Raw genomic sequence first — 26,687 nt, forward strand, 5'->3', positions numbered from 1 at the left:
TGCAAAAATGGAATCGGCTTTCTTCAGATAGCGCCAGCGGATAACGACAAAGGCTATGATCGGTGCCATGACGAGGCATGTTGGACTCTATAAAAAGGGAAAAATTAGAGTCCAAGTTATCTTAAATTAGGAATATTTTCTCTGGAGTCAAAAATTATGATGAGTCGTACTTAGACAAGAGTCATGCGCAGGTCCCGGGTATAAATATCAAACCGCGGCTATTGTAAAAGACACACAATCAATCCAATATACAAGTCATTTACTTTTTTGGCTCCGGCCACCCCTTAGAAGTAGGAGTAGAGTAGATCTCGGTGAGTTCTTCAGCAAGTATGGCTGCATCGATCTAGTTGACCTCCACTACTTGTTATAAGTACCGTCATGGCTTATACCTCTGTTCGTACGGCTGCATCGATCCGGTCGACCTCCACTGCGACTCTAGTATAAGTTAGTTATCGATTCTTGCCTAGTTCAAGTATGGTTGCATCGATCCGGTCGACCCCCACTGCATGAATTAGATCAAGGTCAAGTTATCGGCTCTATCTAAGGGTGGTGTTCCTTCAGATAGATTCATTAAGTTACCGATATTGCTTATTGCTTCCATTATTTATTTAATTATAGCAATATAACTTTGTTCGATTGGGATTGATCTAGATCGGCCTTATATCCTTTTTAAACCATCATTTGTTAATCTAAAACTGATCTAATCTGTACTTTAAACGATGAGTTATGTTTTATCGACTGTTTTACATCAATCTTGATCATGCATAGCGTACGGTTAAGGCGTGTTTGATCTTCAGTAGATCAATTGGTTAGCGAAAACTGTTCCATGACCCGTTACCACGGTCTATGTGATTCTACCTCACACCCCACTGTTAGCACCGTAGAGTAGAGATTGTTATTTGGTAGGTCTGTTATTGAGAGGGCATGACCTTAACTGTGCGCTATGCCTGAATTGGCTATTTTAGCCAGTATCAAGCGCTTTCACGAATAGTTCGCATCACGAGATCATTGAAGTAGCGATAGGTTAAAAGATGTGTTAGCCCCATGATCTTATTATTGTATTACAGCATGCATGATTCTACCTCATGCTCCACTGATATTAGTAATAAGTTAGGGTCATCGAGTCTATTGTTGTTTCTACGGCCTGTATGATTCTACCTCATGCCCCACTAGTCATAGCGATAGATGAGATCTAATATGTTCATTAGATTTGTTTCTATTAAATGGTTGAATGATGATTAATTGTTTCTTTTATAAAGGAGTTCGGTTACTTGTAGTCATCGGCTTAGCATGAACTAATTACTATTGATATTTTTTTGCCAGTGACCAGTATTTGTTTAAACAACGACATTCATAATAATAATCGATTCTTCTTACACAGCCCCATGAGCTTTAACCGATTTATTTTTATGAATATGCTGGAATCAGCTATTTAGTCGATCTCCTTTCATATCGGCTCTCAGAGCCGCACATTTGGGACTGTCTGGCAACATCGGCATGTTTCACCCTTAATTACTGATAAGCTTTCTCTCCTTGTCAATTGCAGGGTCAAATTGATCGGCACATCTCGAGAGGAGTGCGCAGGATCGACCACCCTTGCGCTAAAGCTAGGTGGATCTCTAGCTCCATCAAGCGGATCCTTCTGGCTTGCTACGTGTGTCCTCGGTACGGGACAAAATTCTATGTCGACAATTGATTATGTAGAGCCGATGCCTTGGACGTTATTATTTGATGGATCATTATGCAAGCAAGGTGGTGGCATTGGTATTGTTATTGTTTCGCCTTGAGGGGCAAGTTTTGAGTTTGCTCTTCCAACTGAACCAGTGATTACCAACAATCAAGCGGAGTATGAAGCTATTCTTAAGGGACTTCAACTTCTTCACGAAGTAAAGGCCGAAGCAATTGAACTATATGGAGATTCACAGTTAATTATTAATCAGTTGATCGGCCTATATGAGTGAAAAGAAGATACTTTGAAAGGATACTATGACGAGTGTCAAAAGTTGCTCAAAGAATTTCTTCATGTCTCTTTCCAACATATTCCAAGAGCACAAAACCAAGAGACTAATCATCTAGCTCAAAGTGCGTCAGGATATTGAGTGTTTTAAGAAGTCTTGAGTAGTGAAGCCTCGAATGAAGATTGGAGAGTCGAAATAGCCGACTACCTTAGAAATCCATCACAGAAAGTTACCAAAAAGCTAAGGTATAAATCGACTAAGTATGTTTTACCGAATGATCAGCTGTATTACAAAATAGTCGATGGAGTATTACTCAAATGCCTAAATCGAGAAGAAGCTAAGGTGTTGATGGGTGAGGTGCATGAAGGGATATGTGGAGCTCATCAATCGGCTTATAAGATGAAGTGGATTATTCGCAGAACTAGATATTTCTGGCCAACAATATTAGAAGACTATTTTGAATATTACAACGGGTGCCAGGATTGTCAACGTTTTGGTAATACCCAGAAGTCGTCTGCATCGGCCATGAATCCAATAATCAGGTTGGAAAATTGATTTAATTGGCCAATTTTTTCTGCCCTCAAGCAAATGACATAAGTTCATATTAGTAGCAATAGATTACTTCACTAAATGGGTTGAGGCAATTCCTTTAAAGACGGTAACCTCCAAGAACATGGTTGATTTTGTCAAGGAGCACATTGTGTATCGTTTTGGGATTCCTCAAACTATAACTACCGATCAGAGGATAATGTTCACATCAGAGGAGTTTAGAGATTTTGCTGCCAGTAGGGAAATCAAGCTACTAAATTCTTCTCCTTACTATGCTCAAGCTAATGGCCAGGCAGAGGTGTCCAATCAGATTATGATTAAGCTAATCAAGAAAAGATTGAAGAACAGCCAAGGAAATGGCATTCAACGCTTAATAAGGCACTATGGGCATATAGGATGGCCTGTCATGGATCAATTAAAACGTCACCTTATGAACTTGTGTATGGCCATAATGCAGTTCTTTCTTGGGAAGTTCAGATTGGATCGAGGCGTGTTACATTGCAAAATGATTTGTTAGCCAGAGTCTACAAGAATCTTATGATAGATGACTTAGAGGACTTGAGTTGCCTTCGGCTGCGTGCTCTTAAAAATATCAAAGCCAATAAACTGAGGATTGCAAAATGTTACAATAAAAAGGTCAAGATTAAGAAATTTTCTGAAGGAGACTTGGTCTGGAAAGTGAAATTGCCGATCAGGTCGAAGGACAGTAAATTCGGCAAATGGTCACCTAACTGGGAAGGACCTTATCGGATCAAACGTTGTGCGCCTGGTAATGTTTATATTTTGAAAATACTAAGAGGAGAGGGAGAATTTGACCGAGCAATCAATGGGAAATATCTAAAGAAATATTACCCTAGCGTTTGGATTAATACTTAATATCCGGTTTGTTCGGTCGTTAGCTCTAATAGCCGATATTAGAAAGGTATCACCTCTAGTGCAAATATAAACCTAAAGAAGTAAAAGCCGGTATGATGTGTACCGCCTATAGGAGCAAAGCAAACACGGACGAAGTGATGCGTATAATACGAAGTACGAAACGAAGGAAAATCACTCAAGACGAGGAAATTGTTTGCTAAACATCACCTATTACAAGCTACGAGCCGGAAAACACCTTGCTTACTATATCATCGCCCAGGGTGTTGAAGGCTACAGAGTTGGCGGCGCTAAAGAAGTCCTCGACCAAGCGCTCATGATCCCTAGGGTGCGCCGCGTCTGGAAAACCGTGGGAAAGAAGCCGAAGATTGTGGCCAGAGCGGGCCTGTGCAGCAGTCAGCACCACAGCAGCACCATGACGAACGCCATGAAGAGCGACCTCCCTGACACGGTTCGGGATGTCATGCAGGCGAACCACCGGAACGGCGCCCCTACCATTGACAAATCCCACCACATGATCCGTAGCTGATCGAATGCTTTCCAACGGAGCAGCTAGATCTAAAAGATTTAAGAAAAGAATGATCAGGAATCTTGAAGGAAAAGTTAAGAAGAAGACAAAGAAATTGTGGTAGACGTCTGACCTATGATTCTAGCTTCAGCCCTGACCAACCTTTCCCCCACCGGGCTGGCCTCAGGGGGTGATCGGCCTTGAATCATGGCCAAAGCCGATTCTGCAAGGGAGAGGAAGTTGGCTAGATTCTGGTTAGTCTGATTGATGGAGGCCAGTAGATCGTCATTGTTGATCTATCTCCTCGGATAGCCAAGGAGCTGGCGGTGAATTGGTGCTGAAGATGACCCTAAAGGCTGAGCAGAGTCGGCCCTCTGCTTCGGAACAATGGGAGCACCCCAAGTTGCACCCTCTTGGCGATGAAGGCGTTGGCGTGATGATGCAGATCTATTGAGGGCCTCCTCAGCAGACCTCTTGCTGTTCTCCATGATCTCAAATCTATGGAAAGGTAGGAACTATACTAAAGACGCAGAAGGTTTGAGACGAAGCGGGTTGTTTTTCGATCCACAGCCGTGGCCCGTATATATAGCCCGTGAAGGCGAGAAGATAGATTTTGCCGGGGGTGTGAAATTAAAATCAGATATGGAAATGGATCGACACTCCGGAAATTCAGGGGATAGATAACGAAGAGATAACAGATTCGGATGTATTGCTTCCCTAAATTATAAAATATCATGGGATGGATACAAAGAATTTACATTGACCAGAGATCAACCCACCAAGGCTTCTTTGGATTGAAGAGAGTCCAGGTCCCCACAAGGCCGAAGGTCATCGTGAACCAAGTCACATCGGCCCGTTGATAAAATTATGCAAGAAGGGGAAAGGTCGCCCGCCTAACAGATGCCCAGTTGATTTCTCAGTAACTGGGAAACTATGGGAAAGAAGCTTATGGCTTTCCCGGTGGGCGTTTGGTAGAGCAAACAAGGGGAAGGTGTCCACATATTTTAGCCCTTGCAAACACTAGAACAGTTCTACGAGCATGGAGAGAAGACTCAGGTGATATCACAAGAATTTTTCTAACCGCAGTAGCTGATCCTCTTGCTCGACAAGGCGCTAGAATGAGCGACACAATCACCCTATGGACAAGAATTCTTCTAACCGCTCAAGATCTTCATAACAAAAGGATAGACCATGGAGTGTCCGGCGGAGTCAGAAGCACTCAAGGGGACAGATGGAAGAGAAATATAACTGAATTGTTGAATTGCTCTCGCCATGGTCGGATAGACATTTTATAGCCGGCCTAAAAAGATGAATCCAAGTGTCCATGAAGCAATGATGCTCTCGTAAAAGTTTTGAAGCATGGGCTCATGAACTAACATAGACGGCGACAAACAGTAGACCCTAGATCAAGATTCTCTACCCGTGACTGCGGACCTATCAGGGATACAGACGTGATAATTTTGGAATAAAATTACTTTTATCCCAAAATTAGGAGGCATGTGTTTATACTAAAATTTGGAAGAAGAATCACTGGGACTCGAAAGCTCCCAAGATCATGTCATCAAGGAATCAATTGCGTGCAGCTGATTCGAATGCGACACTGGAATCGTCTTTCTTCAGATAGCGTCGGCAGATAACGACAAAGGCTACGATCGGCGCCGGGACAAGGCATGTTGGACTCTACAAAAAGGGAAAGATTAGAGTCCAAGTTATCTTAATTTCGGAATGTTTTCTCAAGGGCCAAAATTGTGATGAGTCATGCTTAGATAGAAATTATGCATTGGTTCTGGGTTTAAATATTGGACCCCGGCTATTGTAAAAGATACACAATCAATCCAATACAAGTTATTTGCTTTTTTCGGCTCTGGCCACCCCTTAGGAGTAGGAGTAGAGTAGATCTTGGTGAGTTCTTCAGCAAGTACAGCTGCAGCTGCATCGATCCGATCGACCTCCACTGCTTGTCTGTAAGTACCGTCATGGCTTATACCTCTGTTCATATGGCTGCATCGATCCGGTCGACCCCCACTGCGACTCTGGTATAAGTTAGTTATCGATTCTTGTCTAGTTCAAGTAAGGCTGCATCGATCCGGTCGACCTCCACTGCTCGAACTAGATTAAGGTCAAGTTATCGGCTCTATCTAAGGTGGCGTTCCTTCAGATAGATTCATTAAGTTACCGATATTGCTTATTGCTTTCATTATTTATTTAATTACAGCAATATCGCTTCGCCCGATTGGGATTAATCTAGATCGGCCTTATATCTTGTTTAACCCATCGTTTGTTAATCTAAACTGATCTAATATGCACTTTAAACGATGAGTTATGTTTTATCGACTGTTTTATACCAATCTGATCGTGCATAGCGTGCGGTTAAGGCATGTCTGATCTTGAGTAGATCTATTGGCTAGTGAAAACTGTTCCATGGTCCGTTATCACGGCCTGTGTGATTCTGCCTCACACCCCACTGTTAGCACTATGGAGTGGGGATCGTTATTTGGTAGATCTATTTCTAAGAGGGCATGACCTTAACTGTGCGCTATGCCTGAATCGGCTGTTTTAGCCGATATCAAGCACTTTCACGAACAGTTCACATCATGAGATCGTTGAAATAGGGATAGGTTGAAAGATGTGTTAGCCTCATGATCTTATTATTGTATTACGGTCTGCATGATTCTGCCTCATGCCCCACTGATATTAGTGATAAGTTAGGGTCATCGAGTTTATTGTTGTTTCTACGGCCTGCATGATTCTGCCTCATGCTCCACTAGTCATAGCGATAGATGAGATCTAATATGTTCATTAGATTTATCTTTATTAAATGATTGAATGGTGATGAGCTGTTTTTTATATAAAAGGGGTTCGGTTACTTACAGTCATTGGCTTAGCATAAATTAATCATTGTTGATATCCTTTTGCCATTGACCGGTATTTGTCTAAATAATGATATTCATCATGAACGATAACCGATTCTTCTTACACAACCCCATGATCTTTAACTGCTTTATTCTTGTGAATATGACTATTTAGTCGATCTCCTTTCATATCGGCTCTCAGAGCCGCACATTCGGGACTGTCTGGCAACACCGGTACGTTCCACCCTAAATTACTGATAATCTTTCTCTCCTTGTCAATTGCAGGGTCAAATTGACTAGCACGTCTCGGGAGAAGTGCGCAGGATCGACCACCCCTGTGCTGAAGCTAGGCGGATCTCCAGCTCCATCGAGCGGACCCTTCCGGCTTGCTCATGTGCCCTCGGCACAGGACGAAATTTCCTTGTCGACACCAATTTCTTTTAAAAAAGTTATGAATTTATTTGTACTCCAACTGTAGCCATTTCAAAGAGGAAGTCAATTGTGCAAGCCCATAGAAATCACCTGTTTTCATAGGCGGTTGCTATAAGCAACTGTCCCAGGAATCATATTTTTTAGGGTGGTTCTCTTAGGCCAGCCGTCCCTAAAAATAGAATTTTAGAAACGGTTTATTTAATAGAACTCCTTTAAGAATGTATTTTCAGTTGTGATTCGTAAGCCACAGTTCTCATGATTCTAGTTAAATTGTTTGCCAAGTAAATTGTTCTTGGAAAAAAAGATGCCTCTGTAAAAGACTTATATAGAAGTGCACTACGGAGGAAACGTGTGCAAAGATTTTGAAAGAGGTATATATAGTTAGACCTAATGCAAGAATATTGTACATAATAATGTTGTTGCCCATCAAATGGTAGATGAAGATGACTAGAGGTAGGTGCAGAATTAACTTATTAATTAGTCCATGCATGGATGTTGACACTTAAAGAAATAAGTCAATATATGTTCGTAACAGGTGTCTTCCTAAGAAGATGAAAATGGCGACACGTACTTCATCCCTTAGCTAGCTAGTTTTTGCGTGGGGAAACCAATTTAAGAAATGATTTTGTGACGAACCCTTCCTACCTGATAAGCTCACTTTTGACAGATGCAAGCGAATATAAAGATTAGTTACGGTAGTTATGCTACCATGACCAACTTCTTGACGAACCAACGCAACACCTCACAAGTCACAACCACATTCCACTCATGCGTCATGCACCCAATCCACTTTTTATCACTATGTGTATATATAAACACACGAACGAGCACATCTGCAACGACGACGCATCGCATCAGCCAGCAAAGTAGAGCTCTCTATCGTGCACGGAAGCACAGAAAGAGAGAGATACGGTCGATGGGCATGACGACGACGAGGCTGATGCTCACCTTGGCCGCCGCGGTGGCGATGCTGCTGCTGGCCTCGCCGGCGCCGGTGTCCGGGCAGCCCGGCATCGGCGTCGCGGGCGCGGTGTCGTGCACGGCGTCGCTGGTCACCAGCTTCACGCCGTGCCTCAACTTCATCACCAACGGCAGCGCCTCCCCGACCGACGACTGCTGCCGGTCCCTGGGCGCGCTGACGAAGGCGAGCGCCGGCTGCGCCTGCCTCATCCTCACCGGCAGCGTGCCCCTCGGCGTGCCCGTCAACCGGACGCTCGCTGTCACGCTGCCCAGGGCGTGCAACTCCACCTCTCTCCAGCTGCAATGCCGAGGTGATCGATCGATCGAGCTGAGCATGCACGACTAGCTAGCTAGCGTCCATTGCAGCATTGCTAAAGTATCAATCCTGTGATGATCTTGCTTGCAGACGCGTCGTCAGCTCAGAGCCCAGCTCCAGGCCCCGTCGCAGATGCGCCTGCGCCGTCCACGTTCATGGCCCCGTTGCGTAAGAACCTAGTTTTTCTTTCAGTTACGGTTTGTGTAGAAATGTTACTGATGAACGCCATGCATGGTTTCCTTCAAACTGGCAGCACCAGTGACGGCGGCAGCACCGGAGCCTGAAGCGCCGGCGACAGCTCCACCTGTGGAACCCACGGCCACGGCGACGCCACCGATCAGCCAGGTACAGACGAAGCCGACGGTTGTGCCCAGCGCCGCCGGGAGAGCAAGCTCGGACGTGCCAGCGACGGCTGGGTTTGTACTGCTGTTTGCAGTTGGAGCTGCGCTGATGGCCTGATGTGAACGAATATTTATGTAATATATCCGTCCTTAGCAGTGGTTAGCTAAATAACGGAGCACTGGAGTGTCTTGGTGAATTTTATTAGCTGAGTATTTATTCGGCCGGTTCGCTGGTTGGTTTCTGGGCTGATTTGGGCTGGCTGGTGCTGGTTTATTGTAAGAGGAAAATATTATTGGCTGGCTGGTTTGGGCTGGCTGAAACCAATAAGCGAATAGGCTGATTATTTATTTGTTAGTAAATGGATGGTGTTCTGAATTGGCAGTACCTGTATATGTATTTTACCACATTTTTTTCACGTTGTTTGAGCCTTTGATCATCAGCTCTTGAGGAGAATAATGTACTGTTATGGTGGAACATATATATTTTGTATTGCCTTCACCAACAAATATTTTTGGAAAAAACATACGGTAATGCTGGGGCCATAAACCCTAAAAAAAACTCTCTACCACGCTCCGCCTCCACCGCCCGCTTGCCTTCCATACTCCGCCTCCACCGAGCCAGCGAGCCTTCATGATGGATGCTCCAGCAACAGCAAGCAGCAAGCAGACGAGGGGAGGAGGGGAGGACCTTCGTGTGATGCCACCCCGCCCGTGATTTGCCCGTGCCGCTGCCGCACCGGCGGGCTCCGCGCTGCCGCCGACCTCTACGCCGATGTCGAGCTCCGCAACGACTAGTCTACATTCTTCCAAGCAGTAAGGTGGCAGTGCGCTGAAAGCGCTTATTGCAAGTATATGTTTCAAGTGTTTGTTACAAAAGTAGATTGGGATATTGCATATGTTGCAATGGTTATACACGTATGTTTTAAATGTTTCATCTATTTCAAACATATGTTGTAAGTGTTGTATTTGGATGGTGTAAAAGTAGATCTGGATGTTACATATATATAAACAAGTGTTTTAGGTGTTTTCGTACGTATGCTACAAATGTTTTATCTGGATATTTACATATATTTGCAATATAATGGCCACACATATGTTTTACAAGTGTTTCAGACTATGTTGTAAGTGTTTCATCTAGATGTTGCAAAAGTAGATAGGGTGTTGCACATGTTACAATGAAACCCACCTGTCGCAGCCGCCAAGTGGGGGCGTAGATGGTCCCAGCATGCGGTTGGACGGCGCGGGCGACGTCCGGGCGGCACGGCCCGCGTGGGCGCGAGAAACACGGTGCACACAATCCCGAAATATATATATATATATATATATATATATATATATATATATATATATATATATATATATATATATATATATATTGTATTGCCTTCATCAACAAATAATTTTAGAAAAAACAAAAAAAAGACAGCTACTTAGTTCTCTACTACATGCACTCCCTACCAAGGGTTGGTCGGGCCGACTAGGTGGTGGACAAGGCAAGGCAATATATACAAGAAACAAATCCAATTTGTTGTAACCGACTAGAATTTATCAATAAACCGACTAGTAAACCAATCTGTAACCTAATCATGACCATATACAACTCTGTCCCCGAAATATATAAAGTGCCCTGTCCCCAGAATATATAAGGAGAAATAGAGAGCTCCCAATTGACATCCACCTTAGATCACATCCGATAGAGCATAGTTGGGATCGCCTACTCGCATCTGACACTAATATATAAACCAAAATATATCTGTGTCTCATGTGCTAATCTACTTCATGTGATAATCGATCACTAGTCGGAGGCTAAAAATACTAACACTAATGAATGTTTATCAAATTATTATCCTGTAAAACACTCACTACATTATCTAAAAAAAAAGTAAAACACTCACTAAAATTGTTGAAAGATTATTGTTGTTGATAGGTTGCAAAAGAAAACGTTAAAATGCTTGAAAAACAAGGCAAAACCCTACATCGATCGGTTAATTTAAGAAAACCGGGTTAAAACAGCAACAATCTACCTAGCTAAACTAGGACTCACAACCAACAAATAACAAACCCCGACACAAAGGTGAAATGAGGCATAACCACTTATAGCAACAGAAGACAAAGACACAACACTAGACGATTCTAATACCATTATGGTATCGCCTTGCAATTCACTAGCCACAACAGCTTCTTTGACCACGCCTTCAAAGAGGGATATGACGTCAGGGATGTCACCACCGCCGGCCTTGGTGTAAACCAGGCAAGGCTTTTGCCCAAAGTCCTATGCCAAGAAGGAATAACCTGGGACAACCCTATTTTACCACCATGGTTCAATCCAGCCCCAAAAAATGGGATGGAACCAAACCATCCTTTATTGATGTAGGAAACAACAATATCTCCTCAGTCTTTTACTAAGTAACAGAGCCCATAACACAACTTTTGTGTTCAGTATTCACCAGCAGAGAAAGATATAGTACAATTATGAGAAGCTTCGATGAATGTCATCAAGATCAGATCAAGCAGCAGCCTTTGCCTTCTTAGGAGGTGGATTCCCTCCAGAAAGAACAACATAGGAGTAGAAGCAGATCATAGCAGCACTGGTAAAACAAAAGATTATCAGAAGGGCAGTGCAGGATGATAGAGAAATGGCATATTAACAAAACATAATTTAGACAAAGATGAGAGTAGTGGATTTCCAAAAAAGGAAAAAATAAAGGAGTACCTCAGTGCGACATAGAAGCCCCACGGAAGCAGATTCCTCGTCTGTAATGGAAGAGTAAGATTGATCAGAAAGCTAGTCCAAGTGGGGTCCTTGATAAACAAATTACAGTCTGACTTACAGTGGTGTACGCCTGGCAGTGCTTCCATGCTACCGCAGCGGCAATGCCTGCAAATAATTGTGCAGTATATTAATTATCATAGGTTTACACATGCAGAACCTCAATTCAGCTTACGACAGCTGGTTAGCAGGACCAAATATTTACAGACACTATAATATTGCCTGCTCAGAATGCATTTAAGGAGATCTAGAGAATGTCAACTTGCATCGAAACTCTTAGCCCTGATTCAACAAAATCTGCTAAGATGATATGTTGCAGAAAATAAACTACCTGCTTGCGCCAATATGAACGGTAAACTGGACTTTCCACTCCTCCAAACCTTAAGGCTAAGTACAGCAAGGGCCAAGATAGCAAGGCCAGGTGCAACACCGAAAGTGAGACTCGCAGGGCTCCTCCAAAATAGAAATCCAATAAGGCCCATGGAGAATAAAAATACACCTGAACAAGAAAATTTGTATTTTTAGAAATTTTCCTAATATTTTAGAGACAATATTGAATGGGTAGCATAGTATTGGAGAAATTAAGAAGCTCTCAAAAAGGTTGAGATATATAAATATTTCCCAATTAGATGTAATGATAAAATGTTCAGAAACTCCCTAAACCCCTATTTATTTAAAGATTTATTCAGGGGCATGGAAAGAGAGAAGAAATAGAAACAAACCATGCTGCTATATCAGTAATACTGAAGCAATAAGCAACTTCTACTTAAAGGTATTCACCCAAAAAATTGCTAGCTACAAAGCTGAAATCATACCAAAAGGTATCCCTAGGCAAAAGTCGTGTATCTTTGCACACTTCTGTTGAGGAGCAGCCTCCTGCACTGTATATTCATTAGCAGGTGCTACAATGGCTGGCTCTTCAGTTTCGCCACCTGTTTGCTCCGAGGTGGCTTCAGTTTCGCCACTTGTTTGCTCTGAGGTGGCGACAGAATCAACAGGAGTGGTATAGTCTGCCTTCATGCACATTGTAGTCCACAGCTGCAGAGCAATACAGCAATGACATGAGAGGAAATATTAACCACAGAGATTAGGAGTACAAGAGGAGGAACATAAGAAGAGCACGTAAACATGCCGGATCTTTTTACTAGGAAAAATATGCTTCTACAAAAAGGAAGAGAACTAAGCTATTTGAATGGAAGCTAAAGCACATATTCACGATCACAAACATATATTCATGGAGTTCAACAAAGCCTGTTTTCATGACAAATACCTTTTCGCTTTTATTACATGATGAAAGACACTGGCACCTAAACAATTTGATAAAATTCCAAGCATGGAGTGCATGAGATCTAACATTTGGCTTAGCTTCGAACTCATATAATCAATGTTAGCTTCACTAAGCGCCTAGCTTGAACCCAAAAGATCCAATATTCAAAGCCCTTCTGGTAATTAGGCTAAAGCAGTGCTTTGCAAAGAGATTATTTGGGTTGAAGCAGCATCCAATAGCATGATCAAACAACATATTTGCAACATCTGTTTATAGCAAAAGCAGGGAAGCTTTAATAGGTATTAAGGCCACTCATGACAACAACAGTAGAAAAGCTCAGATTCTGAAACTTAACTTCAGTAATGTAATACACACCAGAAATACACTCTTAGGTATTAATCAAAGTTATTCAGCACCATAGGCACATGTTCATTTAAGAAACAGAGCAAACAAATGGTAAGGCCATAATGATAGAATAAACTGTAGTTCCCTGAACTCAGACCACCAAATAAGCACTGTTGTTCTTTTAGACTTTGGAACCTAGTTGAATAATATCATATATATATAAATATAACACAGATAAACAGAGCAAACAAATGACAGTGACACATGACAGTTCTGGATACTCTTAGGGTGTGTTTGGTTGAGCTGTGGCTGTGGGAAAAAGCCACTGTGGGCTGTGAGCTGTGGGAAAGCTACTGTGGGCTGTGAGCTGTAGAAAAGCTGAAAGCTGTTTGGTTAAACAAGTATAAAATATGCCTTCTATCTTTATCTCTCTTGAAACAACTATAGAAGAGCTTTTTATTCCACCAATTTCGAAAAGCAGAAAGCCAAAAGCCAAAAACAGGGTCAAACCAGCTTTCAAAAATGTACTACAGAAAAGCAACTGCTTCTGAAAAAGCAGCCTCCAAAAGCAGCCCCAAGCCAAAAGCCCAACCAAACGGACCCTTACTGCAGCACAAATAAAATGTCGTACCCAGTGCAGAGAGCTGCTGCTCTGTGCGGGGTCTAGGGAAGGATATCAGTGGCAAGCCTTACCCTCGCCTGTGCAATGCGAGAAGACCGCGACTCGAACCCGGGACCTTCCGCTTCCGGTCACAGGCGGTAATACTCTTACTGCAGCACATATAAGCTGAATAAAATAAAGAGCACACTTGTAAAAAAAATTGATTGGACTCTATAGGATTCAGACAAAACACACGCTACTAAAGTATTAAAGTAACTTGAATCACAAGCAATCATGTATAGTTGATGTTTAGATAACACAGTATAGTGGAAACAATACTTTACAAAATTCTTTTTTTTTGGAAAACACAGGAGAGCTGTGTTTCATTGTATTATAGAGATGAAAAATATGAGTGAGGCAATTACACAGCCTCATGGTTCAAACACAGTGAACAAACACGACCCGACCTTAGCTAAAAAGACCTAGGTCTGCAAGCGCCAGTCCTAGCCCTTGTAGTTTCTTCGCCCCAGCCATGCACCAGAGGCCGTGCTCATTCTTCAGCTCAGTCCAAATCATGATAATCGAAGGAGAAGCCCCCTCAAAAACACATGCACTTGGGAAATTTCATCGTGATGGGGATAGATCATTACAAAATTCAGCTTTAAAGAACAAAGACCACAAAAACTGCACATGAATACAGCATTCTGAACAAACAACGCAGAAAAGATTCAGTAACTAAACCCACAATTATATCTGAGTAATTCTAGTGAGATCATTGAAAACATGAGACAAGGACACTACTGCATACAGGAACAGCTCTTATAGCAGTCCAGTTAATTGTATTGGCACAGGGAACAGAAGTTCTGAGTTCTGACAAGTCGACAAGTTGAACCTACAGACTCATTTTGAGTTGAAAGTTTGTCCTTTATTAATATCTACAGCAAGTTGAAAGGTTTCTCTTTCTTGTGAGTGGATCCACAGAAAAAAAATTGGAGATAAAACTGAACCACTTTACAAGTTGACATGGTAAATCAGGATAAATCAAGGCTGGGCGACCCCTCCTGCAAAAGACAAGGAATGTGTCCCCTGGGAACTTTCACAGCAACAAAGATGGATTCACCATGCTCCACGGCATTGGCTTCATAGCTTCCAAAGCAGCCATGGCAACAATGGGAGTGACAGTGCAGAACTGTGGAAATATTGAAGCCATAAAAAATAGCTGCACTTATAAAGAAACTGGGGTAATAATTTCAATTTTTTATGCTTTTATTTTGCCAGGGTTTGTTAAGTGAAAATATTGATAGAAAGTTCGAATTTTTATCTTGTGAATTTCCTACTTTGGATTTTTTAGCTACCTCTACTACCCAACCAGATCTATTTTAGAAATGTTCATGATTCATTGATTGTTCTTGGTTGCTAGTATCAGGAGGGGTGAATTAAATAGACAATGGTTTTGCAACTGAGGGAGTATCGGAGAATGCTTTAGGAAAATTTTCTGTTACTACCTTAGTCTCTAGAATGATCAAGGGGGCAGGAAGATCTAGTGTCAGTGAATACACGGGAATGACTTGTTGAAAATTGGCATAGAATGGGACAGGAATAACACTAGTACAGGTTACATGAGTTTCAGAAAAGAATCATAATTCAAAAATTGAACTTTCTATCAATATCTTCACTCAACAAACCCCAGCAAATAAACAAATAAATTTTTGTTAAGTGCAGCTATTTTTGATGGGTTTCAACATTACAAAAACTCTGCACTGTCACTCCCATTGATGCCAAGGCTGCTTTAGAAGTAGAGATGCCAAAAGGTAATTCCCGTCGGGAAACGCTTTCACATCCCCGTCCCCGTGGGGTAAGACTGGACCCGTACTCGTCCCCGCGAACATTCCCCCGTCCCCGTCCCCGTCCCCGCGCGGGGTCCCCGATCCCGTCTTGCCACTGCTATCTACCGCGGGTCCGCCTCCACCTCCTCCACAGCTACCTACCTTGCAAGCCGCGCCCCACCGTCGCCGTCGCCAGATTCAAGCTTTCCATGGCTGGGAGATACAGATACCCCGAGCTGGGCTGGGTTCGTTGACTGGACTGACCTGTGAATCTGAGGATGAGCTCCACGACGAGGACAGCCATCGCGGTTCAGGGCCGCCGCATCGAAGTTGCCCACCTGGGATCCTGGATCTCGTTGCGGCTCGGTGGATGGAAATGCGCGGACTTTGATCTTGGGCTCCTGCCTCCTGGGGCAGTGGCCGCCGCCAAGCCTCAGGTGGCAGATGGGTGCGCAGCATCGGCGGCAGATGGGTGGGTGCGCAGTAGCTGGCAAGTCCGGCGCTCGGCGGCGGCTATGCAGACTTTTTCGCGGGCTGGCGGGCGGGCGGCGTGTCGCGTGTGAGAAGACTGAGGAGCGGCGACTGGGAGAGAAGAGAAGGGACGAGACTTCGGCATTTCACTCATCATCAGAAATGAAATGGGTTTTACACTTTTACTGTCGCTCAAAGTGGTTTCGTAATTTTACCATTATAAAACAGATGTAACCCACTGGAATACACTTTGAGTTGTTTGAAGACGTCTTCTTCCATTTCTACCCCTGGCTGCGTCGTTGTAGAGCTCCACCACGCGGTCGTAGTTCTCCCCCCACCACCGCTGCGCCTCCCACTTGTTGAACATGTCGCGGCTGCACACGTTCGATGCTCCGTTAGCTGATCACGCATTTGATCAAGCAATTGCGCGCAAAACTGTTCGTGCATGATAGGCACCTGAAGCGAATTCGCTTTAGGTCGTTGCCGGCGCCGCCCGGGATGGAGACGAAGGTGATCTGCACGCCGGGCTCCACCTGGGCCGTCCACTCCCGCGGCACGCGGTCCTCCTCCAGGACGACAACCCCGTCATCATCATCCTCCTCCTCGTCCGCCTCCCCGATGCTCGGTATCCAGCTCGCGCTCGGGCTCCTGACGTGCTGCGGGAAACCACGAGCGACCTTGGTGGCCGCGTCCCACGGCGGAGGGGCCGGCATGGTTCTCGCAGCTGTCGCGCCCGTCGTCGTCGTCCTCATGTAACTACTGTAGCGTACGTTTTTGTGCTGTCGTCGTGGATCAGGCCACACCAACTGAACTGTTGGCATGCAGAGAGACTCGTCGTTCTACTCCCGCGCCGGCTCGACGAGGGAGAGCCCGGTGATCCTGCCGCCGACGGCAGCGGTGGGCAGGGAGCAGCCGATCGTCCGCGCCACTTCGTGCAGGGCCATGGCGGCGGCGGCGGCTTCCACGGCCCGAGCCGCGTGCAACCAGTCGTCTAGTGCCGTGCCGGACCCGTCGGACCACGTGTGGGCGCACCACTTCAACCTGCTCAACTCCGCGCCGGCGCCGCCGGCTGCTCCGCACCTGGACCCGTCGCGCGCTACCACGTCGTCCCTGGACGAGGCGTCCGTGTCCTTGAGCAACGCGAGCGACCTGGAGGCCACGGAGTGGGTGGAGCAGGACGAGCCCGGCGTGTCGATCACCATCCGCGAGTTCGGCGACGGCACCCGCGAGCTCCACCGCGTCCGCTTCAGGCAAGTCAATGGCCACACTAGCTATTCATTCTCCGGATGCAAGATTCATCGTCGGACATCTAATCATGCTGGAAATCTTGTTATGCTAATGGGATGTGATCTCGTGTTCTTGTTGCTGCAGCCGGGAGAGGTTCGGCGAGGATAGGGCCAAGGTGTGGTGGGAGCAGAACAGAGACCGAATACACGCGCAGTACCTGTGACGTCGGAGCAAGCTAGCTAGAGTAATGTAGGGTGCATCGGCTCCGCCTTGGCGAACGAAGCCGCGGCAGCGGCATGACCGCCGAAGGAGAGGATGGTCGGCGAGGAGGAGTCCGCGGGGGAGCCCTGCTCCGTGATGCACGAGTCCCAGCTGGTGTTGACCTTGGCGGCCTTGCGCGGGTGGTGCGGGTGCTCGGCCGCCGCGGGCTGCTGCTGCTGCAGCATCGGCATCGTCGACAGCGCCGCCGCCACGGCGTGGTCCACCTCCCCCTGCCCGAACGCCACCGCGATCTGCTGCTCCGTGTACTGCTCCAGCAGCGCGTCCGACTGCCACTGGTGGAAGAAGCTCGGCTCGTCCATCACCTGCGCGCGCAAGCCAAGAAAGCATCAGTATCTGATCTATTCAGGTGAAACTAACAGCAGCCAGGGGTAGAAATGGAAGAAGGCGTCTTCAAACAACCCAGAGTGTATTCTAGCGGGTTGCATCCGTTTCATAATGACAAAATTACGAAACTACTTTGAGGGATGATAAAACTGCAAAACCCGTTTCTGATGATGGGTGAAATGCCAAAGTGTCAGAAGGGACGGGTGTCTGTCTTGGGGAGAAAGAGTACACGGTTGACTCTGCACTTCCACTGTGGGCTCAAACTAATGCTGGGCCTTATATTCTCGGGCCCAAAAGGGCACCCGTAGGGGAAATTCAAAAATCACGTGACTGTAAGGCTGACTTATGGGCCCTTCTTGGATAAAAACTATTACTACTTTTTTTAGATTAAAACAATTACTACTATTTTTTAACCTGATTTGGAATTTCTTAAAAAGGATTTATAGAGATGACCCTGTATTCAGTCGCTCCTATAAATTCAATTTACAGAGGCGGCTAAAAATAAGAGTCGTCTCTGTAAATCCATTTGTAGAGATAAATATAAACAGGAGCCACCTCTACAGCTTCTATAGTGACTTTTTTTTTGTAACTTCCACTATAGGGACTTTTTTACCGCCTCTATAAACGTTTTGTGCAGTAGTGATATTACACCTTAGATGTCCGCTAACAACTACCCATTATATATTTGTGTTTGTAGTGGGGTCTCAAAAGAATGGCCTTTTGTTGCTTGTTGTTAATTAACACATTCAAGATTTCGAACTTTGAAACCCCCGCCCCCAATATAAATTTGTATTGATTTTTTAAATTGGTAGGAGTATATGAAAAGTATCATTTAATTATATTAATAGTTAGTGTAAATATGAAAAGGCAAACAGCACCCCTTTAGCAGTGGAGCCCATGCCCCATGCCACACAAAATTCAGTGCCCGTCAATCGGCACACGTGTCTTCCCTGGCAGATGGATGTGACGGTGACGAACCCTGCCTACCCGGACCGTCCGTCTCACGTGTTAATCAGCCAGAGAATAGTGGAGATTAGCTGAGGTAGTTATGCTACCATAACCGATTCCCTAACTACCAGCATACGACGCCGATCGATGCAATGCAAGCATGCATCACTTTAAATGCAAAGCACTTTTGCAACAACGGCGCATCACAATTAGCGAGCGACACTGCGACGAACTGCAGGTCTGCATTCTGCAAGCAGCAACACGATCGATCGACTCGTGTTGTCTTGTGCCGTTCGTCAGGGGCGTGAGAATTTAAGCAGCTAGCCAGCCTACTAGCCCTAGAAGCAGCAGCAGCAGCAGATCGATCTCGATGGGACTGATGACGACGATCAGGCTGCTGGCGGCAGCCGCGCTGGTGACGACGGCGCTGCTGGGGCCACCGATGGCGTCGGGGCAGCCGGCGGCGGCGTCGTGCACGGCGTCGCTGCTCACCAGCTTCACCCCATGCTTCAGCTTCCTGACCAGCAACAGCAGCAACGGGTCTCCGCCGACGCGGGAATGCTGCCGGTCGCTGGCGGCGCTGGTGAACGCCAGCACGGGCTGCGCGTGCCTCGTCCTCACGGGCGCCGTGCCGCTGCCGGCGCTGGGCGTCCCCATCAACCGCACGCTCGCCGTGTCGCTGCCCAAGGCATGCGACTCCATGTCCGTCCCGCTGCAGTGCCGAGGTAACGTCCGTCGTCCTGCGTGCACGCACGACATCCGGGACCGAGACGCATGCAGGACGATGCTAACCCGTTGCTGTGCTTTGCATGCAGACACGTCGTCGGCTCAGAGCCCGGCTCCAGGCCCCGTCGCAGACACACCCTCCACGCCCGCGTCGACGCCAGAAGCTCCGGCGGCGCCTACCGTGGATCCCACGGCGACGGCACCGGTGAGCCAGGGGCAGACGAGGCCGATGGTGCTGCCCAGCTCCGCCCGGAGAACAACCAGCGCCCACGTCGCCGCGGCGCCGGCGCTGGCGCTGCTGCTCGCCGTTGCGGCCGCGCTAGTGTGACCGCGCGCGGCGGGGAGACTACTAGCTGCGCATTGAAAGATCTTCTTTGTTCCGGTGGAGTGTTTTGGTGCAGTGGTGCTTGATTGTTTGCCCGAGAGTGTGGTTCACAGATTTGTAGTACTGTAGTACATATATTTGTTTGCGATTGAAGGCTCTAGTATGTGTGTAAGGCGCGTTTAGTTTCGGTCGGATTCGGCATTTGCACGGTGTTTGATGTGACGGTAAATACTGTAGCAATTTCGTTTGTATTTGTAAATTATTGTCCAAACATTACTAATTATGTTCAAAAGATTCGTCTCGCAAAGTTCAACCAAACTGTACAATTAGTTTTTGATTTCATCTACATTTAGTACTCCATATATGTACCGCAAGTTTGATGTGACGGAGAATCTTCTTTTTACATAGTGCCAAAGTTAGAAGTTTGAGGGAACTAAACACGGGCTAAACTATATATACTGCATTCTTTCAGCTGGCTTCCTGACCATGGGTTGAATAATTAACTTTGACGTTGCAGTCTCATGGAGTCTGTTTCATCGTAGCTTTATACAGACGATAATGATCAGAACGATTCTATCCGCCGCTTTGCCAGATTTTAACATCTCTATCGGTTCAAAAAATCTCTTCACTGTCAGATTTTGAACCAACAGTGATATACCGGTAGTGACGTGAACCGACAGTGATGTGGTTTCTAGAAAAGCCAAAAAATCCATTGAAAAAATAGAGAAATTTTTTTAATACCGGGAGAGGCCCCACTGAACAGCCACACGGTCGCGCGTCACAAGTCACAAGTCAAGCAATTTTTTGTCCGGAAAACGCATGCTTCGCGGCCACCGGCGCTCAAACCCCTGTCGTCCTGCTTCGCGTCTTCGGCCCCTAACCACTCCACCTGCAAGCTGTTTGTGTCCAAATGAGATTTTCGTCCTAGTCATTTTATGTTCATCTAATTTTGAAATAAGTATTGGGAACCCTAAACGAATTTAAATAAAAAAGTTGTCAACTACAAGGTTTTATAACTTTTTGAGATCTACAACTTTCATTTTGGTAGTTTCTCCGTCTGAGGTCGTTTAGAAAATTTAAATTTCAAATTTAAGAAATTTAAACGTAGTTTTCCATGACAAGATGATTTCAAATAAAAAAGTTATTAACTACAAAGTTTCATAACTTTTTTAGATCTACAAATTTTGTTTTTGTTGTTTCTCCATCCGAGGTCGTTTAAAATTTTCAAATTTCAATTTTTTTGAAATTCAAACATAGTTTTCCTTGAGAAGATGGTTTCAAATCAAAAAGTTGTCAACTATAAAGTTTCATTACTTTTTGGGATCTACAACTTTTATTTTGGCAGTTTCTCCATACGAGGTCGTTTACAAAATTTCAATTTCAAATTTTAGAAATTCAAACATAATTTTTCTTGACAAGATGATTTCAAATCAAAAAGTTGTCAACTACATAGTTTCATAACTTTCCGAGATCTATAACTTCTATTTTGATCATTTGATCATTTATTCATCCAACATAGTGGTAGTAACATTGTTCACAAATATTACATATCCATCTTATTGTTTATGAAACTATAAGAGAAATATGTAAATTTTGTGAACAATATTATTACCACTTTATCGGATGAAGAAATGACTAAAATAAAAGTTGTAGATCTTGATAAGTTCTACAACTTCTATGTTCATGTTTTTTTCAGCTAAAATCATTTAGTGTTCCAAAATAATGTTTGAAGTTGCTATTTTTTAAAATTCAAAATTCAAATAGATAAAACACAGTCACATGAAAAGATGGATAAAATAATAGCGGTAAAAACACAATAAATTGATAGAGCATGATTTTAGAATTTTTTAGAAAAAAAATAATCAAATTTGAAGTTAGTACCAGAGAGAAAGACTAGTTACAAGTTTTAGCCAGAGATTAAAATGAGAAATCAGAGTTTTCAATAATTTCAAATTTTAATTTCAAATGGCATTTTCAAGTAGTAAATGATCTCAAATGAAAAAGTTTTCAGCTACAAAGTTGCATAACTTTTCGAGATCTACGACTTTTGTTTTGGGTGTTTCTCCATCTGAGACCATTTGAAAAATTCAAATTTTAAATTTTAGAAATCAAACATAATTTTCGTTAGATAGATTATTTCAAATGAAAATATTTGGACATTCAAATGATCTAAAATTTAAAAAAAAAATTGAACTACAAAGTTGTAGATCTCGTCGTGTACTACAACTTTGATATAAAGTTCGTCTTCATCGGACATCATATGAGAATCTTATAAAGTTTTCTTGCAGCATATCACTGTCGGTTCAAGCCACGAACCGACAGTGATAGTATCAGTGTCGGTTCTTGGCTAAAACCAACGGTGATGACCCGGTATCACTGTTGGTTCTTTGCTAAAACCGATAGTGATATGAACCGACAGTGAATACCCGAATATCAGTGTCGGTTGGTCCTATCATTGTCGGTTTTAACAAAAAACCGATAGTGATGCTCTATTACTGTCGGTTTTTTAAAATTCGACAGTGATGAGGCCGATAGTGATGTCCAATTCTACAGCAGTGCACTCGTCCAGGATGCTCCCGTAGCGGTCTTATCCACCACACCATCTGACCTCCACGTCGACTCCATCGTGCCGCCCGGCGGCCGCTCACCTTCTCAAGCACGGGTGAGCTGAAACAAAAAATGTTCAACCCAGATCACCTTCCTTCCTCGGTGCTGACAAATAAAATAGTATATTTTGTGCCGGCCATTGGTCTGGGCATAACACCCAAAAAAAAAAACACCCTGGCTCCGTAAACTTATGCCTGAGCGGCTGTGCATGCACCTGCTTCTGGACGCATGTACAGTGAAGTATCAACGCAGACACTGTGACAGTATAAGTTTCTGGCATCGGCATAAGGTGGTGCATGGAGATTTTTGGGGTGTTTGGCACAGCTCAAGAGGACTCGGAGCCATTTTAGCAAAACGGCTCCAGGTCTCTGTTTTCTTTTGAAAAACGGTTTTTTTCTACAAAATATTTGATTGATAAGTCAGAGCTAAAGTCGGGGAGTAACCCTGGTAAACAAGCTCTTTATTTCAACATCGATAGCACTGTAGATAGTCTAAGGGCAGAAAAATAGAAGGCAGTAAGGGTACTGTCACAGTGAGAGAACTGAGAACGTGAGGCGCGCCACGAGGCCTGAGCCAAGAGCCTAGGACATGGGAAGCGCACCGCGTCACGACTGAAGAGTCTACAGCAAGTGACGAACGACTAGCCATCGTGGTCACCTTCTTTTCTTTTTCTTTTTTTACCTTTTTGGATAAACTTTGGGAAAGTTTTTCAAAACCTCTCTATAAACTTTTTCTTCAAGAAAACTATGTACATATGTAAGAGTTTTCTAAAAAAGTACAAAACAAAATATATCTTTATAGAATTTATGTATATCAGTTAAATACAATATTGGTCCATAAACTTGTCATGGTGTGTCACTTGGGCGTATGAACTTTGAAAACACATCAGGATCACTAAACTTGTTAAATAGTGCACCTTGGGTTCATGTTACCCATGCCAGCACCTTAATACCTATTCCATCCGTCTTAAAAATAAATGTTGCTGTAGTATTCGTATCGACCAAAAGCTCACCAATGATATGCGAGTTCGTTTCAACTTTTTTTTTTTTGAAACGAAAGTTCGTTTCAACTTTGGCCTCTTAAAGCAGAGTGTACTCTGTTATGCATGTGAGTAGCACACCCTTTTTTCGTTCTTTAAAAGGTTGATGAGGACACAATTATGGTTCCGGAAAAGAAAAAGAACGGTAAAATTCAAAGCACTTGCTCTTCACGAAACTGATGTCTAGAAGCAACTCCGTCGATTTCAGTCCAGGAGAAGATCCAGTGTTGTTTGCCAGCCACACCAACCAGTTGTATTCTTCCCGTCAGTGTTGGAAGATGGTCGTTGGCAGTGACACGCGTATCGTGTACTATGCCGTTGCTTGTGCCTTGCAACACGGCTGTGCAGAGATCAACGGCACCTGGTCTGATTTCAAGTCTGAATTGGTGATGAAAATTCAGAGTTTCAGACAGCACAACCTGCACGGCGGATACCATTCTGAATTCTGGAATTCTTAAGTACTGGCTGCTGCATAGCATAACAACTCCTGCAAGGAAACCATTTTCCTTTGCAGGAGTTGGAAAGTTCAGCTCACCTGCTTAACCACCCTACATATCCGTCCTCTTCTTTCTGTTTTCTCCAAATCCATTCCACACACCCCTCAAGAAAACCACCTATAAAACCACTCGCAATCCCCTGACTCAGATCACACACCACCAAGCGGGAGCCACAGAGCGAGAGGCAGCAAGTCCAGAGGGAGGAGGCCACGCGACCAAGAAACTAAAAGAGACGATGGCGGTGAGAGCGGTGGCCACCCTAGCGGCGTCGGCGATGGTGCTGGCGGTCCTGTTACTGGCCGGCGGTGCGTCGGCGCAGTCGTCGCCGTCGCCGTCGAGCCAGTGCACGACGGTGCTGGTGAGCCTGTCGCCGTGCCTGAACTACATCTCCGGGAACGAGTCGACGGCGCCGGCCACGTGCTGCGCGCAGCTGGGGAAGGTGGTGCAGTCGGACCCGCAGTGCCTGTGCGTGGCGCTGAGCGCGGACCCGGCGTCGCTGGGGCTCACCGTCAACCGCACCCGCGCGCTGGGCCTCCCCGACGCCTGCAAGGTCAAGACGCCCGACGTCAGCAACTGCAAGGGCGGCGCCGCCGCCGGAGCGCCGGTCACCTCGCCCGGGACGACTACTACGCCGGCCACTGGCGCCACGGGGTCCAAGACGACGCCCACGGCGTCGACGTCGTCCGTGCCCGGAGCCGCCGCTGCGTCGCCGCGGGGCAAGGCTGGTCTGGTCGCCGGCTTCGTCGTTGCGGCCGTTGTCGTCGCCGGCTTCGCCGTGTGATCCGGTGGTGTTAGCTTCGGTTCGGTACTGTTGGTGTGTAGGAATTGCAGCGGATTTTGTATTGTTTCATTGGTGGCTTGCGGCTCGATCGATCCGCCTTTTGTCCATTTATGATTTGTTCCGAGAGAGAGCTTATTCGTCAATCGACTTGATTCCTCGCTGTCGGTGTTTGAGAACCGTCCACTACTAATTTGTATTTACGCGTATGATGCGGTTTATATAGGTTTGGACAGAATGTCCCTACATTCAGTTTGAGGCTTCTTGTGTTATCGATACTTGTTTATAGTATGTGTTACAAACAGATAAAAGAGAAAGAAAGTCTTTAATGGAAGGATCGAATGGAGTTGAGTCTAATTGAACATAGTTCCTTTCAGCGTTTTTCGTTTTTTTTGTGGGCGTTCTGCTTTCCCTTTTATAGTTGAAGGGAAGGTGTAGGTTATACGAGAGAAAGAGAGAAAAGTGAGAAGGAAGAAGGCCTCCGGGGTCGTAGCGCCCTTCATCTCTTTTACGCGGGTCCTGCCGGTCCTGTAGATGATGACGGGGACGGCTCCACGTCGTGACCCTGTTCATCACTGGAGCCATACGTGGGCATCGTCAGCCGGTCGTAGCGCTCCATTCTGTCTCGACGGGTGGCATGGTTAGCAGACACCCCCGTCGAAAGTCGTACGGGGATTAGGTAGCATAGCGCCAGCATGCCCGACACTGTTGGCGACGTGAGTCCTCAGGTATGGCCCATCATGACAGCGGGTCATGTCAAGACGCGCCTACTCTCTAGACCCGTAGTGGTTGAAGGCGGTATGGACCCCCGTCGGGCGAGGCGGAATCCCTCTTTGAGGGATTGGGCGAGGCGGAGCCCGCACCCTCGGGGTCAGACGTGACGGAGCCCGCGCCCTCGGGGTCGGACGACACGGAGCCCGCACCCTCAGGGTCGGTGAAAGGTCCTTGTTTGGTTTTGGTAATTGAGTGACAATTTAAGTGGACTAATTGTGTTTATGTGAGATACACATGTGATCAGTCCACAGGTACATGTTTGTGAGCAATATATGTCATGAAGGTGAAAATAGCTTGGAGATGTTGTAAAGCTCACACATGTGATGATGAATGAGCTTAAATGCACATGAGACATGACATAGAGACATGTGATCAAGGTGGAGAAGATCAAGATAAGACTTGGCTTGATGGACCGGTTGCAAGCGTGAAGGGCAAGTCGAAGGCTTTGGAGCGATGGACCGCGTGGTGGTGAAGCTTGAGCAAGACTTGGCACCGATGGACGAAGGCAACGATGAAAAGCAAGTGAAGTCAAGATCGATGAACCAATATGATCACATGATGATATGAAGTGGATCATATCATTGTTGATCGTGTTGGTGCATGTATTGCATCGACATTGGAGGAGATGGAATGGAATGCGCAAGGCAAAGGTATAACCTAGGGTATTTCATTTCACCGGTCATAGGTGTGTAGAGAAGTTTATGACCGGGTTTAGGATAGATGTCCGTACTATCAAGAGGAGCAAACTTATTTGCATATCGGTCATCTAGTGCCACTCGAGTGATCTAACTTTGCATCGTCGCTAGGATCGAGTGGCGTGGCAAGTTGAGTGGCTAACATCCTTTGGGAAATGATTGTGAAAAGCTAACACACATACACATGGTGGTGTACACTTAGTAGTGTTGGCACATTTACAAAGGAGATGGGGTTGAAGTTGATGTGGATCAACTTGGTGAAGAAACTCCACCGGCGGAGTGTCCGCCCGTAGAGTACGGATAGTCCGACGGTGCCACCGGCACCCTACACAGTCACTGGGTGCACCGGACGCTGTCACTGAAAGTGACCGGACGCTGGCAGGGCGCGTCCGGTCA

General features: G+C 45.3%; 6 protein-coding genes across 6 annotated transcripts; 4 read left to right on the top strand and 2 right to left on the bottom strand.

Moving 5' to 3' along the window:
• Positions 1–8,028: 8,028 nt before the first annotated feature.
• LOC136550960 (non-specific lipid transfer protein GPI-anchored 20-like) lies at positions 8,029–9,283 on the top strand. Its single transcript, XM_066542543.1, has 3 exons — positions 8,029–8,443; positions 8,539–8,616; positions 8,702–9,283. The coding sequence occupies exons 1-3, from the start codon at positions 8,089–8,091 to the stop codon at positions 8,905–8,907; spliced, it is 639 nt and encodes a 212-aa protein (XP_066398640.1). The 5' UTR covers positions 8,029–8,088; the 3' UTR covers positions 8,908–9,283.
• Positions 9,284–11,109: 1,826 nt separating this feature from the next.
• On the bottom strand, positions 11,110–16,206 carry LOC136550962 (protein FATTY ACID EXPORT 1, chloroplastic-like). Its single transcript, XM_066542544.1, has 6 exons — positions 15,863–16,206; positions 12,375–12,597; positions 11,891–12,058; positions 11,621–11,667; positions 11,503–11,543; positions 11,110–11,377 (listed from the first exon to the last, which is right to left on the bottom strand). Exons 1-6 carry the CDS (start codon positions 16,055–16,057, stop codon positions 11,296–11,298), a joined length of 756 nt encoding a protein of 251 aa, XP_066398641.1. The 5' UTR covers positions 16,058–16,206; the 3' UTR covers positions 11,110–11,295.
• Positions 16,207–16,286: 80 nt separating this feature from the next.
• LOC136548063 (protein Brevis radix-like 2) lies at positions 16,287–16,890 on the bottom strand. The gene is made up of 2 exons (XM_066539709.1): positions 16,526–16,890; positions 16,287–16,443 (listed from the first exon to the last, which is right to left on the bottom strand). Exons 1-2 carry the CDS (start codon positions 16,888–16,890, stop codon positions 16,287–16,289), a joined length of 522 nt encoding a protein of 173 aa, XP_066395806.1.
• Positions 16,889–17,519, top strand: LOC136550965 (protein Brevis radix-like 2). The gene is made up of 2 exons (XM_066542548.1): positions 16,889–17,319; positions 17,441–17,519. The coding sequence occupies exons 1-2, from the start codon at positions 16,889–16,891 to the stop codon at positions 17,517–17,519; spliced, it is 510 nt and encodes a 169-aa protein (XP_066398645.1).
• Positions 17,520–19,070: 1,551 nt separating this feature from the next.
• On the top strand, positions 19,071–20,199 carry LOC136550963 (non-specific lipid transfer protein GPI-anchored 20-like). The gene is made up of 2 exons (XM_066542545.1): positions 19,071–19,575; positions 19,666–20,199. The coding sequence occupies exons 1-2, from the start codon at positions 19,221–19,223 to the stop codon at positions 19,902–19,904; spliced, it is 594 nt and encodes a 197-aa protein (XP_066398642.1). The 5' UTR covers positions 19,071–19,220; the 3' UTR covers positions 19,905–20,199.
• Positions 20,200–24,157: 3,958 nt separating this feature from the next.
• On the top strand, positions 24,158–25,122 carry LOC136550964 (non-specific lipid transfer protein GPI-anchored 5-like). The gene has a single exon (XM_066542546.1). It carries the CDS (start codon positions 24,280–24,282, stop codon positions 24,823–24,825), a length of 546 nt encoding a protein of 181 aa, XP_066398643.1. The 5' UTR covers positions 24,158–24,279; the 3' UTR covers positions 24,826–25,122.
• The last annotated feature ends 1,565 nt before the right edge of the window (positions 25,123–26,687 follow it).

This window comes from Miscanthus floridulus, chromosome 4 (assembly GCF_019320115.1).
Source record: "Miscanthus floridulus cultivar M001 chromosome 4, ASM1932011v1, whole genome shotgun sequence".
Lineage (NCBI taxonomy): Eukaryota > Viridiplantae > Streptophyta > Magnoliopsida > Poales > Poaceae > Miscanthus > Miscanthus floridulus.

Coding starts and splice junctions, on each gene's coding strand:
- LOC136550962 (XM_066542544.1), bottom strand. CDS start 16,057: ATGCTGCGCACCCATCTGCCACCTGAGGCTTGGCGGCGGCCACTGCCC. Junction 11,668..11,890: donor GTTCATATTGGCGCAAGCAG/GTAGTTTATTTT, acceptor AATTATTTGCAG/GCATTGCCGCTGCGGTAGCA. Junction 11,378..11,502: donor GGCTTCTATGTCGCACTGAG/GTACTCCTTTAT, acceptor TTGTTTTACCAG/TGCTGCTATGATCTGCTTCT.
- LOC136550963 (XM_066542545.1), top strand. CDS start 19,221: ATGGGACTGATGACGACGATCAGGCTGCTGGCGGCAGCCGCGCTGGTG. Junction 19,576..19,665: donor CGTCCCGCTGCAGTGCCGAG/GTAACGTCCGTC, acceptor CTTTGCATGCAG/ACACGTCGTCGGCTCAGAGC.
- LOC136550965 (XM_066542548.1), top strand. CDS start 16,889: ATGCAGAGAGACTCGTCGTTCTACTCCCGCGCCGGCTCGACGAGGGAG. Junction 17,320..17,440: donor CTCCACCGCGTCCGCTTCAG/GCAAGTCAATGG, acceptor TTGTTGCTGCAG/CCGGGAGAGGTTCGGCGAGG.
- LOC136550960 (XM_066542543.1), top strand. CDS start 8,089: ATGGGCATGACGACGACGAGGCTGATGCTCACCTTGGCCGCCGCGGTG. Junction 8,444..8,538: donor TCTCCAGCTGCAATGCCGAG/GTGATCGATCGA, acceptor TCTTGCTTGCAG/ACGCGTCGTCAGCTCAGAGC. Junction 8,617..8,701: donor CACGTTCATGGCCCCGTTGC/GTAAGAACCTAG, acceptor TCAAACTGGCAG/CACCAGTGACGGCGGCAGCA.
- LOC136550964 (XM_066542546.1), top strand. CDS start 24,280: ATGGCGGTGAGAGCGGTGGCCACCCTAGCGGCGTCGGCGATGGTGCTG.
- LOC136548063 (XM_066539709.1), bottom strand. CDS start 16,890: ATGCCAACAGTTCAGTTGGTGTGGCCTGATCCACGACGACAGCACAAA. Junction 16,444..16,525: donor CTAAAGCGAATTCGCTTCAG/GTGCCTATCATG, acceptor GAACGTGTGCAG/CCGCGACATGTTCAACAAGT.